General features: G+C 45.6%; 1 protein-coding gene across 2 annotated transcripts in view; it reads right to left on the bottom strand.

Annotated features, from left to right (window-relative positions):
- trim65 (tripartite motif containing 65) overlaps positions 1–17,066 on the bottom strand; it is a 44,346-nt gene that overhangs the window by 12,389 nt on the left and 14,891 nt on the right. For both annotated transcript variants that reach the window (XM_072242490.1, XM_072242491.1), the window contains exon 4: positions 15,749–15,929. In XM_072242490.1, the coding sequence (XP_072098591.1) occupies positions 15,749–15,929 (181 nt within the window). The remainder of the gene's footprint in view (positions 1–15,748; positions 15,930–17,066) is intronic.

The raw sequence follows: 17,066 nt of genomic DNA, 5'->3' as shown, positions 1-17,066 counted from the left end.
GTTGGAAGCTACCCAGAAGGAATATGAAGTGTTGTTCCTCCAATCTGAGTGTGGCCTCATCAGACCATGGACTGACATGTCAGAATGGGAATGGGAAGTAAAATTGAAATGGGTGGCCACTGGGAAATTTTGCCTTCTCACCTGGAAGGACTGTTTGGGACCTGGAATGCTTGTGAAGGAGGCAAGTGGTAGGTTGTTCCACTTGTAGGGAAATGAGGGAGATCAGTGGGTGGGACGATTGAACAAAGGAACAACGTAGAGAGCAATCTCTGCAGAAGGCAGAGAATTCAGAGGAAGGATTGAATTGTTTAGTGGTAGGATATGTTTGAGATGCCAGACGTTAAGGAGATTGGTGTGCAGGATACGGCGAATAACGGGGTGGTCGGTGAGGATAAGAGAACTCTATTGCCCGTTATGCCGATGGGAAGAGGGGGTGAGGATGGATGTGTGTGTGTGTGTGTGTGTGTGGGGGGCACAGTGGTGTAGCAGTTAGCGTGATGCTATCACAGCTTGTATCGGAGTTCGGAGCTCAATTCCAACAGTCTGTACACTCTCCCATGACCGCCCAGGTTTCTTCCAGGTGCTCCAGTTTCCTCCCACAGTCCAAAGATGTACAGGTTAATTGGTCATTGTAAAATTGTTCTGTGTTTAGGTGAGTTGCTGGGCGGTGCTACTTGTTAGGCCAGAAGGGCCTGTTCCACACTGTCTCTCTCGGAATAATTTTAAGTAAAGGGATATGTAGATGAGGGCAGAATCAATGGTGGTAAAAAAGGAAACCCTGTTCTTTGATGGAGGAGTTCATCTGATTTGTTCTGGAATATTCCAGAGGTGGGGACAGAAACATCAAGAAAGGGGAGAGGGAGAGACAGAGATGGACCAAATAAATTTAAGGGCAGGGTGGAATTTGGAGGCAAAGTTGATGAAAATGATGAGCTCAACATGACTGCAGGAAGCAGCACCAATGCAGTTGTCAATGTAACGTAGACAGATTTGGGGAGAGTTACCAGTGTGGGCTTGGAACATTGACTGTTCCACGTAGCCAACAAAAAGGCACATGTAGCTGGGGTATATGAGGGTGCCCATGGATACATCTTAGGTTCGAAGCAATTAGCCGAAAGAGAAATTGTTGAGTGCGAGGACCAGTTCTGCCAGTGGAGGGTAACCGGTTAGGGATGCTGACTGAAAAGAGCAGAGTGCTTTGCCTTCCGGATGGGAGACAGGAATTGGACATCCATAGTGAAAATGAGGCAATCAGGCCCAGTGATCGAAGAGATTGAGAACATGTGAAGTGTCACAGACCTAGGGGGGGAAGGGACTGAACCAAGGAGGACAAAATGTTATCCAGACATGCGACATATCTCCACCATGATCGGACCCAGGCCTAGCTGCAAGGGGAGGAGGGCTGGGCGTGGGGCTAGCAACTCCATCCCGCTTAAAAAACACAGAGGCACAGAAACACCAGCTGAAGCTCCAAAGACCCATCCCTGGGAAAGGAAGGACCCTCAAAGATGGGCAACATCTGAAAGACTGGCCCAGGACAGAGGACTCCGTCAGGGCTGATGGGCTTAAATAAGTAGGCGGACATGAGTTCAGTGGGAAGAGCAGGCTGTCTGGTTTGTGGATCTTGGGTAGAATACAATAAAGAAAGGGTGAGGGGAGATATGGAAGCCACAGGTTGCTGGTGGACGAGATAGAGCTGGGGGGTGGGCAGTGAAACCTTAAACATCCACAATTCTTCCCTCCAACCATCCCCACCTCCTACAGATGCTGCTTGGCCCACTGAGTTCGAAAAGAAAATTGTTTGTTCTTCATTAAACTGTGGCAGACAATTTGTGCACATTCTCATAAACAATATAACAACCTGTTTGACAGCTTGATGGCGGGGGGGGATTATAAAGACAAGGAGGGAATTCTGAGCTGAGGGCCTCAGCAACAGAAAGAATTGTGCAGTAATCGTATTCAGGAAGAATTATACTGCCACACATATTCCCATATCTTTTTACTCCTTTAACTCCCATAAAATGTTTCATTCCTGAATATGATCACTAACCATTCACAGTCCTGCAGGTAGAGAGAATTTCAAAGGTTGCTATTTCTGGAGAAATGTCCTCCTCAGTCCAAAAATCACTGATCCCTTTTGAGACTCTGCCACTGAGTTCTCTACTCTCCAGACAAGGGAAGCAGTCCTTTCAAACACCTTCCTTGACAATAAAATGCAGACTTGGGTTTCAAAATGGTCACGTCTTTTTTTTTCTAAATTCAGTGTGTGTTGGTCCATCCTAATGTAATGCCCTAGTTCACATTGTTACTGTTATGCTGTATGTATTTCATTTAGCAGTTCTGTAAGAGCAGTCCGTTCTGTTTTCAGCTTGTTTGGGTTACTGTTGAAGATAAGAGATGAGGAGAAATGTGTGCCATCCAATTAGGGGAGGTTTCTCTGGTGAGGGTCACTAGGTTGGGCTTGGAGTTTTTGTTCGAGAGGAGATGAAGAGGGAAAATGGTAGGGAGAGCCGGTTGTAACATATGATCGGTGGGAGACCCGTTTGTTCGAGATGGATTGCGAGCGACGTTCGTAAGGTGGTGTGTGCTTTCACGCTGACCAAGGGCCCAGCACGCAAGTGACAGAGAAGTTCAAGATGAGCTCCAACTTGTGCACATTTGACTGTTTAATTAGAATGGGCCCTTTTCTTTTTTGTTATTCTTTACTAACCCTTCAGTTAAGATTCATAATTCATAACAGGGTAGCAAATGACACAGCATCCACACAAACTGGGGTTTGGAGTGGGATTGAGCCGTATAAATCTCATGAGTTTAGCTTGAGTGCATCTTCCCTAGACTTACCCAGCCATGGAAATTAATAGTTTCACTATTAATTCTGTTCTTGTAGAACAAACCCTGCCACAGGAATTTACACATTGCAACACTTGCAAGACTTCCAGCTCACAACATTCCAGGTGCAGACTCACCAAAGGTGTGTACAGAAACAACAAACTTCCTTATACTTTTGCAACTTATTGCAAAATGACTATTGTACTATTTTCCTGATTGTTTACTGCACCTGCACCTTTCTTACTATATCCTTTGACAAGCATTTACTTCTGCATATTATATTCCATCTGTCACTGTCTCTCTGCTCTCTCTACACGCTCATCACCTACTTTTGAGTTAAGTTACTTGGGTCCAGAAATCCATTGTAATCACTGTGAAAATTATTTGGTCTTCTAGAGTGGAATGTAATCACCAGGATTTCCTGGCTGTATCAAATCCCACACTAGAAATATAACAGGGTAATTTAGTTGCAAATTGCACATTAATGATGCATTTCCTTGTATCAGATAATGTAGCAAACTGCTTCATTCTCTGCATACACGAGAAGGAAATGGGATATCCGAGCACTGAATCCAGTAATGGAGAGGGGGCTTAGATTGAAATCTGCATCAGTAGGTAATCATGGGCAAGGGAACTCTGGGCTCCAGCAGTTTTGGGGTTGCAGTGGAGAGGTATTAAATGAAAGGGAACCCTGTCCACCTGCCATGTTCCAAAAGTACCATCCCGTTGGAAGGTAGCTTGTTCTGCTCCACAGACAAAGAAACTGAATCGGGTCAAATGACAAACTTAACACCTGGAGGTTGCCTGAATTATTTGCAGGATGGTGGAAAATGACCTGGGAATTCATTCTGGGAAAAAGAATCTACCTTCAATTGTGGATCATGCAGCTGAATTGCTAGCCTAATACCTCTAGGTAGAGGTAGTACAATCAAGTATGCCAGTGGGAGGTGAATGTAAAAGCTTGGGTTTGGAAGTGTGGGTGCTGTGAAAACTATTGACTCATTAACAAAGGATTTATTAATTCAGTTCAATATTCTCTAAAGTCTTAATTTCCCACACATAGCAAGAAATACTGCTGATTTTATCCCTTCCTTGTGCCCAAGCTAGCCTGCTTCAGTCTATGGTGGCCTTGGTTGTCTATCCTTTTTCTGATACAACTGAAGGGGGCATTGCTGGTACTGGAAACTGTGACATTCTGGAAATCCACATCATTGTGTAAAGGGCTCCACCCAAACTGTCAAACCTTGTTTCATCTACTTTATAAACACTGACTCAACAGCTGTACACTTCTACATTGTTATTTCACTGAGGTTATCACATTTATTTCTAAGAAATTCCAAAGTACAGATACATGTGTCCACCCATCACACTCAGGGCTCTCCTGCAGAGTGTTAAATGTAAAACTGTATGTAAATCCCTTCAGTTTCCCCTCTTTACCAACAACTCTCATGTCTTTGTGAGCCATTTCTGAATGGACAGTGAACACGTACGCTACCTCACTAATTTTTTTTTGCCTCTCTTTTTGAACTACTTATTTAATTTACTTTGTTATGTACACACAACGGTTTAAAAGAACCAGCAACAGAACACATCTGGAGTCTGATTTTTATGCTAAAGCTACTATTTATTAGTAACTACTTAATATAGTAACTTAAAACAGGTAAATCCAAAGTTAGCAGTGTTATGTGTGTGTACATATTTAATGTGTGTGTGTGTGTGTGTGTAAATATAATTCCCAAATTCGTTCATAGAAACATAGAAAATAGGTGCAGGAGTAGGCCATTTGGCCCTTCGAGCCTGCACCACCATTCAGTATGATCATGGCTGATCATCCAACTCAGAACCCTGCACCAGCCTTCCCTCCATACCCCCTGATCCCTTTAGCCACAAGAGCCATATCTAACTCAATCTTAAATATAGCCAATGAACTGGCCTCAACTGTTTCCTGTGGCAGAGAATTCCACAGATTCACCACTCTCTGTGTGAAGAAGTTTTTCCTAATCTCAGTCCTAAAAGGCTTCCCCTTTATCCTTAAACTGTGACCCCTCGTTCTGGACTTCCCCAACATCGGGAACAATCTTCTTGCATCTAGCCTGTCCAATCCCTTTAGGATTTTATACGTTTCAATCAGATCCCCCCCTCAATCTTCTAAGTTCCAACAAGTATAAGCCTAGTTCATCCAGTCTTTCGTCATATGAAAGTCCTGCCATCCCAGGAATCAATCTGGTGAACCTTCTTTGTACTCCCTCTATGGCAAGGATGTCTTTCCTCAGATTAGGGGACCAAAACTGCACACAATACTCCAGGTGTGGTCTCACCAAGGCCTTGTACAATTGCAGTAGTACCTCCCTGCTCCTGTACTCGAATCCTCTTGCTATAAATGCCAGCATACCATTCGCCTTTTTCACCGCCTGCTGTACCTGCATGCCCACTTTCAATGACTGGTGTATATATGACACCCAGGCCTCGTTGCACCTCCCCTTTTCCTAATCGGCCACCATTCAGATAATAATCTGTTTTCCTGTTTTTGCCACCAAAATGGATAACTTCACATTTATTCACACTAAATTGCACCTGCCATGAATTTGCCCACTCATCTAACCTCTCCAAGTCACCCTACATCCTCTTAGCATCCTCCTCACAGCTAACACTGCTGCCCAGCTTCGTGTCATCCGCAAACTTGGAGATGCTGCATTTAATTCCCTCATCCAAGTCATTAATATATATTATAAACAACTTGGGTCCCAGCACTGAGCCTTGTGGTACCCCACTAGTCACTGCCTGCCATTCTGAAAAGGTCCCCTTTATTCCCACTCTTTGCTTCCTGTCTGCCAACCAATTCTCTATCCACATCAATACCTTACCCCCAATACCGTGTGCTTTAAGTTTGCACACTAATCTCCTGTGTGGGACCTTGTCAAAAGCCTTTTGAAAATCCAAATATACCACATCCACTGGTTCTCCCCTATCCACTCTACTAGTTACATCCTCAAAAAATTCTATGAGATTCGTCAGACATGATTTTCCTTTCACAAATCCATGCTGACTTTGTCCGATGATTTCACCGCTTTCCAAATGTGCTGTTATCACATCTTTGATAACTGACTCTAGCAGTTTCCCCACCACCGATGTTAGGCTAACTGGTCTATAATTCCCTGGTTTCTCTCTCCCTCCTTTTTTAAAAAGTGGGGTTACATTAGCCACCCTCCAATCCTCAGGAACTAGTCCAGAATCTAAAGAGTTTTGAAAAATTATCACTAATGCATCCACTATTTCTTGGGCTACTTCCTTAAGCACTCTGGGATGCAGACCATCTGGCCCTGGGGATTTATCTGCCTTTAATCCCTTCAATTTACCTAACACCACTTCCCTACTAACATGTATTTCGCTCAGTTCCTCCATCTCACTGGACCCTCTGTCCCCTACTATTTCCGGAAGATTATTTATGTCCTCCCTAGTGAAGACAGAACCAAAGTAATTATTCAGTTGGTCTGCCATGTCCTTGCTCCCCATAATCAATTCACCTGTTTCTGTCTGTAGGGGACCTACATTTGTCTTAACCAATCTTTTTCTTCTCACATATCTATAAAAGCTTTTACAGTCAGTTTTTATGTTCCTTGCCAGTTTTCTCTCATAATCTCGTTCAAGCTCGGGTGGCAAGATTTAAAGTCTTATGATGGTAATATAAGGAAGTTCAGTTCAATGCACAGAGTTGGTGGGGGAGAGAGAGGTTTTTGTAAGCCGAGGTGAAATCCGCAATAAGAGAAGAACAAATAAGGATGGTTTTCCGTCGTCGGACTCCGAATCCACTCTCGAGTTAGCCAAACGTAGCTTATCACAAAGGGGACCATCTTCGAGGGAAAACTACCACCCAGGCAAGGGTAGACAGACCGGCAGCCTCCACACAGTCAGCCCTTCTACACACCGTGATAGCCACTGATCGATTCTCCTGATCGATCCTCAACCCACCCTTGCGGGCACTCGAAAGTTCCACCCACTGACTCTTCTGTCACTGGCTTCCTTTCGTTGACTGGTCGCCTTAACCCAGGGGTCCCCAACCTTTTCTGCACCGCGGACCGGTTTAATATTGACAATATTCTTGCGGACCAGCTAACCGGGGGCGGGGGGGGTGTGTTAATCACGAATGGAATATAGGTGAAACTATTAGTCACTTATAAATGGCTAATAATACTCAATTTCGTTTTTAAAAGGGTTTATCTAACGAACATAATATTAAACACACAGCGCATATTTTCCTCCCATGAATACAGTGATAAGTCAATTATAAGTCACTTACAACTCAATAGCATCATAACAGCATGGTGACTTGTTAAGCCGTTCCAACAGCTGTGCTTTGATGTCCTCTGCTATGTCATCAATTCTCCTTGAAACTGTGGCAGCTGAAAGAGAAACCTGTGCCAGCTTGTGAGCTGCAGCTTCTCCCAACAGTTCACGGCACATGTCCTTGGCAGCAGGCAGAATCAATTCTTCAACAACAGTGAAAGGCTTCTTAGCGTTAGCAATACGGCTAGCCACTAAGTACGATGCTCTCAGAGCAGCAGCATTTGTGGAGGTGGTGGCTCTCAGCACTTGCTTCTGTCCCGCTTGCTCATGTTCTTTCCGCTCAAAAACTCAACGGGTTTGTCTTTAAATGCAGGGTGCTTGGACACAAGGTGCCGAAGCAGTTTTGAGGGCTTCATTGCCTCATTAGACAGCTTGTCTCCACATATCACACACAGGGGGCTTGGAGCGTGTGAGTCACCAGTCGCAATAAAGCCATATTTTATGTACGACTCATCGTATTTTCTGTTGAAGGAAGCTTTCTTTTTTATTGCAGTCTCTGCCTCAGCTGTCTCTGCGTTATCATCATCGTTAGGCCTTTTATGTCCTCTTCCACCTCTTCCAAAGAAACCCTCAAGCGACGTCTGTATTTTACTTATATCGACTGATGACCTCCGGCGTGGGTAATGACCTCGCGTGTGTTCAGGCTCAACAGTGGCCGTGACAGGGAATGAGGAAAGGTGCACCTGACTCATATCGCCAAATCATATTGTTTCCTCGCGGCCCGGTGGTTGGGGACCACTTTATGGCCGTGAGAGTAATCTGACCTTGTGTAAATAAACATGCTGCGAAGCAACTGTAAACATCGAACTGTCCATCACATAACTCCACTTCTCTCTCGCCACAGCAACCCAGAAGCAGGCAGCAATACTGTAGTCAGTTTCTCTCTCTCTCTCTCTCTTTTAAAGGCACAGTCCATGTCTGTCACAACTTTATATACTGTGTATATATACATATTTCTTATTGTAATGTATAGTTATTTTATTGCCAAGTACTACTGTCACAAAACAACAAATTTTATGATCTAGATAGATGTACTTTATTGAGCCCAAAGGAAATTACAGTGTCACAGTAGCATTACAAGGGCATAGATATAAAAATATTAGAAGAGAAAATAATAAAAAAATAAGTTACCACAGTCTAATAGAAGGGGTTCATCACTTCTCTGCCTCCAGATTAACTCATTACAAAGCAAAATGGCCAAGGGTAAGAATGACCTTATCGCGTTCTTTGGGGCAGCGCAGTTACTAAAAGTGCTTCTCATGTCAGCCAAGCTGGCATGCAGAGGATGAGAAACATTGTCCAGAATTGACAAGATTTTCCGTAGGGTTCTTTGTCTACCACAGCCTCCAGTGTGTCCAGTTTGACTCCTGAATGGAGCCAGCCTTTCTAATTGGTTTAGTGAGCCTGTTGGCATCACCCGTGTTGATGCCAATGTCCCAGCACATTACCACATAAAAGATTACACTGGTGACTACAGACTGACAGTACATGCAAAGGAGAGGCTGGCATACTCCCAAAGACCTCTGTCTCCTCAGGAAGTAAATGCAACTGTGGCCCTGACTGTACACAGCCTCTGTGTTGGTGCTCCATTCAGGTCTGTCATCCAGATACTTGTACACATCCACGTCCTCACCATCAATAGGGTGGTAAATTGGATGAGTAAGTATGCAGATTACACTAAGATAGGTGGAGTTGTGGATAATGAAGTAGGTTTTCAAAGCTTGCAGAGAGATTTAGGCCGGTTAGAAGAGGAGGCTTAAAGATGGCAGATGAAGTTTAATGCTGATAAAGGTGGGGTGTTACATTTTGGTAGGACTAATCGAAACAGGACATACATGGTAAATGGTGGGGCATTGAAGAATGCTGTAGAACAGAGGGATCTAGGAATAATGGTGCATAGTTCCCTGAAGGTGGAATCTCATGTGGATAGGGTGGTGAATAAAGCTTTTGGTATGCTGGCGTTTATAAATCAGAGCATTGAGTATATGAGTTGGGATGTAATATTGAAATTGTACAAGGCATTGGTGAGGCCAAATTCAGAGTATTGTGTACAGTTTTGGTCACCAAATTATAGGAAAGATGTTAACAAAACAGAGAAGATTTACTAGAATGTTACCTGGGTTTCATCACCTAAGTTACAGAGAAAGGTTGAACAAGTTGGGTCTTTATTCTTTGGAACGTAGAAGGTTGAAGGGGGACTTGATAGAGGTATTTAAAATTATGAGGGCGATAGATAGAGTTGATGTGGATAGGCTTTTTCCATTGAGAATGGGGGAGATTCAAACAAGAGGACATGAGTTGAGAGCTGAAGAGCAAAAGTTTAGGGGTAACATGAGGGGGAACTTCTTTACTCGGAGAGTGGTAGCTGTGTGAAACGAGCTTCCAGCAGAAGTGGTTGAGGCAGGTTCAATGTTGTCATTTAAAGTTAAATTGGATAGATATATGAATAGGAAAGGAATGGAGGGTTATAGGCTGAGTGCAGGTCGGTGGGACTAGGTGAGAGTAAGAGTTCGGCACAGACTAGAAGGGCTGAGGTGGCCTGTTTCCGTGCTGTAATTGTTATATGGTTATATAATAGTAACAGTGCAGGCTTGGTCTTCCTAAAGTCCATCACTATCTCCTTTGTCTTACTGATGTTGAGCTGCAGATGATTCAACTTGTACCATTTGACAAAGTCCTCCACCAGGACCCTGTATTCATCCTCCCATCCTCCTTTTATACCCCTTGAATCTGCTGCTGTGTGGCTACCCTCCCTTGGAGAAGAAAGGGAGGGGGGAAAAGCGACAGAGGCGAAGTGCAAAATGTGGAGTAGTTTTTGGCTGGCTGAGTTTGGTGCAATCTGAGAGAAATGACCCGACATACCAGTTGAGCTTCCTGGTGTTGTGGTGGACCTGGAGCTGGAAACCCAGGTTGTCAATCGGAATGAGACACTGGGGAGAGAGGGGATTTGCACCGCTGAACTGAGCGCTCAGAAATGCAGGCTGGAGACTAAGTGCCGCACTTTTGGGATAAACCTTGAAGACTTAGAGTCCACGCTCGTCAACGTGGAGAAGGAGAACCAGGATTTCGAGCAGAAACTGCGGCCACTTACTGATGAGTTAATCCAGAAAAGATTGGAAGACTTGCATGTTGGGGAAGACAAAGGAAGCTGTCTGACAAAGGCCAACGGAGAACCGAGAGCCCAGAGGGGAGTTTGACTACACTTCTGAGGAGGTGAAGCAATTGCGGACGGATCTCGGAAGAGGGAAGCGGAAGCTTAAAGGGAACCTGAAGATAACCATCAACAGTTTAAATGAAGTGGAAAAACTTTTTTTAGGTCGGGGTGGAAGAAGCTGGTGGAGTAACGGCATCCCAGATTGAGATGGCCAAGAAACGTGAGTCAGAACTGCTGAGGCTGTGGCGAGAGTTGGAGGAGTCCAAGAAGAAGCTGTCATCTCGATTACAGGAGGCTGAAGAGGCTGCAGAGGCAGTTCAGGCTAAGTGCTTCAGTTTGGAGAAAATCAAACAGCAGCTACCGAACGGGGAAATGGGGAAGAACACGGATTCGAAGGATGATGTGCTGGATGTGTGGTACATGCTGCCTTTCACTAACTTCACCTTGATTGAGGAGGAGACCTTTGGCCCTTCTCCCACTGAGCCAGGTGTAGTGGGGAGGGCTAGCTGTGGGCAGTCTGGGTTACTGCAGGACTCTGAAGGAAAGGAAGCGGGGCCCCGGACACGGGACAGGGGGCTCCGAGTTGCCGTGGGGGCATGAGTGAGAGATTGAGAGAGGAGTTGGCAAGCAGACCCGAGGTATCCCCAGTAGTGTCCGAACCTGAAGGGTTTAGGTGAGGAGGTACAGAGGTCTCGGAGGATTAGAAAACTCCCAGATAGGTTGGCCTATGTAGCGCCTGGAGAACAGGGCGTAAGGTCTACTGTTTGGGGAGCAATGACACTGTCCGGGTTTTTGTGTCTGCAGGAATGGTTGGCGAGTTATTTAGAAGTCATGAGGACATGACTAAATTTGGTGGGGGGGGAGAGTGTAAGGGTTTCTTCTTTTATGTTACTGCTAAGGGGAATAAAATGGCTTCTCTATACTGTTAGCTGCTGAGACAGTGGATCCCTATAGCAGTTTGTGATAACAGGATTTGTATTCATTTGCTAACCAATTGGGATAGATGTTATTCTTTCCGTCTGTGTGAAAGCTGTCAGTTTGCACAGGCTTGGGGGAGAATAGACAATAGACAATAGGTGCAGAAGTAGACCATTCGGCCCTTCGAGCCTGCACCGCCATTCTGAGATCATGGCTGATCATCTACTATCAATACCCGGTTCCTGCCTTGTCCCCATAACCCTCGATTCCCCTATCCTTAAGATACCTATCAAGCTCCTTCTTGAAAGCATCCAGAGAATTGGCCTCCACTGCCTTCTGAGGCAGCACGTTCCACACCTCCACAGCTCTCTGGGAGAAGAAGTTCCTCCTCAACTCTGTCCTAAATGACCCACCCCTTATTCTTAAACCATGCCCTCTGGTACTGGACTCTCCCAGCATCTGGAACATATTTCCTACCTCTATCTTGTCCAATCCCTTAATAATCTTATAAGTCTCAATCAGATCCCCCCTCAATCTCCTTAATTCCAGCATGTACAAGCCCAGTCTCTCTAAACTCTCTGCGTAAGACAGTCCGTACATCCCAGGAATTAACCTAGTGAACCTACGCTGCACCTCCTCCACAGCCAGGATGTCCTTCCTTAACCCTGGAGACCAAAACTGCACACAATACTCCAGGTGTGGTCTCACCAGGGCCCTGTACAAATGCAAAAGGGTTTCCTTGCTCTTGTACTCAATTCCCTTTGTAATAAAGGCCAACATTCCATTAGCCTTCTTCACTGCCTGCTGCACTTGCTCATTCACCTTCAGAGACTGATGAACAAGTACTCCTAGATCTCTTTGTATTTCTCACTTACCTAACTCCACACCATTCAGATAATAATCTGCCTTCCTGTTCTTGCTCCCAAAGTGAATAACCTCACACTTATTCACATTAAACGCCTTCTGCCAAGTTTCTGCCCACTCACCCAGCCTATCCAAGTCACCTTGAATTCTCCTAACATCCTCATCACATGTCACACTGCCACCCAGCTTAGAATCATCAGCAAACTTGCTGATGTTATTCACAATGTCTTCCTCTAAATCATTGACGTAATTCGTAAACAGCTGTGGTCCCAATACCGAGCCCTGTGGCACCCCACTAGTCACCACCTGCCATTCCGAGAAACACCCATTCACTGCTACCCTTTGCTTTCTATCTGCCAACCAGTTTTCTATCCATGTCAATATCCTCCCCCCAATGCCACGAGCTCTGATTTTACCCACCAATCTCCTATGTGGTACCTTATCAAATGCCTTCTGAAAGTCAAGGTACACCACATCCACTGGATCTCCCGCGTCTATCTTCCTGGTCACATCCTCGAAAAACTCCAATAGATTAGTCAAGCATGATTTGCCCTTGGTAAATCCATGCTGGCTCGGCCCAATCCTATCACTGCTATCAAGATATGCCGCTATTTCATCTTTAATAATGGACTCTAGCATCTTCCCCACTACTGATGTTAGGCTAACAGGGCGATAGTTCCCTGTTTTCTCCCTCCCTCCTTTCTTAAAAAGTGGGATAACATTATCCATTCGCCAATCCTCAGGAACTGATCCTGAATCTAAGGAACATTGGAAAATGATCACCAATGCATCCGCAATTTCCAGAGCCACCTCCTTTAGTACCCTAGGATGCAGACCATCTGGACCTGGGGATTTGTTAGCCTTCAGTCCCATCAGTCTACTCATCACCGTTTCCCTCCTAATGTCAATCTGTTTCAGTTCCTCTGTTACCCTATGTCCTTGGCCCATCCATACATCTGGGAGATTGCTTGTGTCTTCCCTAGTGAAGACAGATCCAAAGTACTTATTAAATTCGTCTGCCATTTCTCTGTTTCCCATAACAATTTCTCCCAATTCATTCTTCAAGGGCCCAACATTGTTCTTAACTATCTTCCTTCTCTTCACATACCTAAAAAAAAACTTTTGCTATCCTCCTTTATATTCCTAGCTAGGCGCGAGGAGGATGAAGAGAGAAGACGTGGCTTGAGAGGACAGTTGCCGGACCTGCTGGGCCAGGGTTCAGGGCGGGAGCCCAGGGGTCGACGACGAGCGAAGGAGGATCAGCGAAAGGGAATCTGTGAGCTCCAACGGTGTGCACTGGACATGTTATGAGATTATTGGTGCCTTTTATTTGTCCTCCTTTTCTTTTGTTTCTCTACTAACCTCATACTTAAATACAAAATCTTAATCGTTTAACCGCACATTGTGGACTAAACCTGCCTGTCCTGGCAGACCTATTGTCTCAGCTTGCTCCTGCCCCACCAAACTCCTTTCTGCATACTTCAACATGGTTTTATCCCCCCTTGTTCAATCCCTTCCTACCTATGTTCGTGACACTTCTCACGCTCTTAAACTTTTTGATGATTTTAAGTTCCCTGGTCCCCACCGCTTTATTTTCACCATGGATGTCCAGTCCCTGTATACTTCCATCCCCCATCAGGAAGGTCTCAAAGCTCTCCGCTTCTTTTTGGATTCCAGACCTAATCAGTTCCCCTCTACCACCACTCTGCTCCGTCTAGTGGAATTAGTCCTTACTCTTAATAATTTCTGCTTTGGCTCATCCCACTTCCTCCAAACTAAAGGTGTAGCTATGGACACCCGTATGGGTCCTAGCTATGCCTGTCTTTTTGTTGGCTTTGTGGAACAATCTATGTTCCGTACCTATTCTGGTATCCGTCCCCCACTTTTCCTTTGCTACATTGACGACTGCATTGGCGCTGCTTCCTGCACGCATGCTGAGCTCGTTGACTTTATTAACTTTGCCTCCAACTTTCACCCTGCCCTCAAGTTTACCTGGTCCATTTCCGACACCTCCCTCCCCTTTCTAGGTCTTTCTGTCTCTGTCTCTGGAGACAGCTTATCCACTGATGTCTACTATAAGCCTACTGACTCTCACAGCTATCTGGACTATTCCTCTTCTCACCCTGTCTCTTGCAAAAATGCCATCCCCTCCTCACAATTCCTCCGTCTCCGCCGCATCTGCTCTCAGGATGAGGCTTTTCATTCCAGGACGAGGGAGGTGTCCTCCTTTTTTAAAGAAAGGGGCTTCCCTTCCTCGACTATCAACTCTGCTCTCAAACGCATCTCCCCCATTTGACGCACATCTGCTCTCACTCCATCCTCCCACCATCCCACTAAGAATAGGGTTCCCCTGGTCCTCACCTACCACCCCACCAGCCTCTGGGTCCAACATATTATTCTCCGTAATTTCTGCCACCTCCAACGGGATCCCACCACTAAGCACATCTTTCCCTCCCCCCCCCCCCGCTTTCCGCAGAGATCGCTCCCTACACGACTCTCTTGTCCATTCGTCCCCCCCATCCCTCCCCACTGATCTCCCTCCTGGCACTTATCCTTGTAAGCGGAACAAGTGCTACACATGCCCTTACACTCCCTCCCTTATCACCATTCAGGGCCCCAGACAGTCCTTCCAGGTGAGGCGACACTTCACCTGTGAGTCCGCTGGGGTGATATACTGCGTCCGGTGCTCCCAATGTGGCCTCCTATATATTGGTGAGACCCGACGCAGACTGGGAGACCGCTTTGCTGAACAAATACACTCTGTTCACCAGAGAAAGCAGGATCTCCCAGTGGCCACACATTTTAATTCCACATCCCATTCCCATTCTGACATGTCCATCCACGGCCTCCTCTACTGTAAAGATTAAGCCACACTCAGGTTGGAGGAACAACACCTTATATTTCCTCTGGATAGCCTCCAACCTGATGGCATGAACATCGACTTCTCTAACTTCCGCTAATGCCCCACCTCCCCCTCGTACCCCATCCGTTATTTATTTTTATACACACATTCTTTCTCTCACTCTCCTTTTTCTCCCTCTGTCCCTCTGACTCTACCCCTTGCCCATCCTCTGGGTTCTCCCCCCACTGCCCTTGTCTTTCTCCCCGGACCTTCTGTCCCTAGATCCTCTCATATCCTTTTGCCAAACAACTGTCCAGCTCTTGGCTCCATCCCTCCCCCTCCTGTCTTCTCCTATCATTTTGGATCACCCCCCTCCCCCTCCCACTTTCAAATCTCTTACTAGCTCTTCTTTCAGTTAGTCCTGACGAAGGGTCTCGGCCCGAAACGTCGACTGTACCTCTTCCTGGAGATGCTGCCTGGCCTGCTGCGTTCACCAGCAACTTTGATGTATGCTGATTGTGGACTGAATGTTATTTCGGGGTACTGATGTTACACAGGGGACACAACACGCAGCATTCACCCAAACAAGAGTGCAAAGGTTTGGCCGGGCAGGGGGTTATCACCCCGAGATCATGCCACTTGGCAAAGCGAGTGTTACAGATGATTATGTCCCAATATAGAACCAAAGCTCTGTTATTTAAACTCCAGAATCTAACATAAAGCACCACCTGTATTTTTGCCTAATATCAAGGAGGAAATTAACAGAAATAGAAGCAACAATCCAGACAAATTCTGACCTGGAATTTTCCTTGATTCTGGAGCTTGCCTGGAGAGATCTTGGAGGCACTTGGAGATAAGTAAGGAGATCGCCTCCAAATCCTTCTTCACAGCGTCCAGCTTGTTCTCTATTGCCAGCTCTGGAATAGGCTCTTCCAGGTTCTGGGAACTTTTTTTCAGTGCGTGAATTTCTTGAGGGAACTGAGAGGTAGCGTATATGGAGCAAAGAAAAGATCTTGCATTAAAATACAGCCTTTGCCACTGCAAGGACAGTCCTGGCTCTCTATAGCTGTTGAAGTGATGGAACTCAATTCACAACAAGATTATGAAAAGTTAAACAGAAATTCAGCAAGCTAGGGGAAAAAAGAATGGAATACACTGGAGAGACAAGATACTACAGGTACTAGAACCTGGAGCAACAAACCAACTGCTGGTGCATCTCAGTGGATCGAGCAGCATCAAGGGAGGAAAGGAGTGTCAAAAATGCTTGGGTCCCAAGCAGACCTGTGTCGGTAAGACCCATTATAAATTGGGGCGGGGTGGGAGAAGGCAGGTGAGAGAGAGGGGTAGAGAAGGCAGGTGAGAGAGAAGGGAGAGAAGAGGGTGGAAGAGAGGTGGGGGAGAAGACATATGACAGGATAGGCAGAAGTCAGCATGGTTTCCTTAAAGGAAAATCCTGCCTGACAAACCTATTGCAATTTTTTGAGGAAATCACAAGTAGGCTAGACAAGGGAGATGTAGTGGATGTTGTGTATTTGGATTTTCAGAAGGCCTTTGACAAAGTGCCTCGCATGAGGCTGCTAAACAAGATAAGAGCCCATGGAATTACGGGGAAGTTACATATGTGGATAGATCTTTGGCCGATTGGCAGGAAACAGAGGGTGGGAATAAAGGGATCCTATTCTGGTTGGCTGCTGGTTACCAGTGGTGTTCCACAGGGGTCCGTGTTGGGGCCGCTTCTTTTTACGTTGTACATCAACGATTTGGATTATGGAATAGATGGCTTTGTGGCTAAGTTTGCTGATGATACAAAGATAGGTGGAGGGGCCGGTAGTGCTGAGGACACAGAGAGTCTGCCGAAAGACTTGGATAGATTGGAAGAATGGGCAAAGAAATGGCAAATGAAATAAAATGTTGGAAAGTGTATGATTATGCACTTTGGTAGAAGAAATAAACGGGCAGACTATTATTTAAATGGGGAAAGAATTCAAAGTTCTGAGATGCAATGGGACTTGGGAGCCCTCGTGCAGGATAACCTGAAGGTTAACCTCCAGGTTGAGTCGGTGGTGAAGAAGGCGAATGCAATGTTGGCATTCATTTCTAGGGGAATAGAGTATA

The sequence above is a fragment of the Mobula birostris genome, chromosome 24, assembly GCF_030028105.1.
Source record: "Mobula birostris isolate sMobBir1 chromosome 24, sMobBir1.hap1, whole genome shotgun sequence".
Taxonomy (NCBI): domain Eukaryota; kingdom Metazoa; phylum Chordata; class Chondrichthyes; order Myliobatiformes; family Myliobatidae; genus Mobula; species Mobula birostris.
The sequence above is the reverse complement of the archived record's forward strand: the minus strand, read 5'-3'. Positions and strand labels throughout refer to the sequence as shown.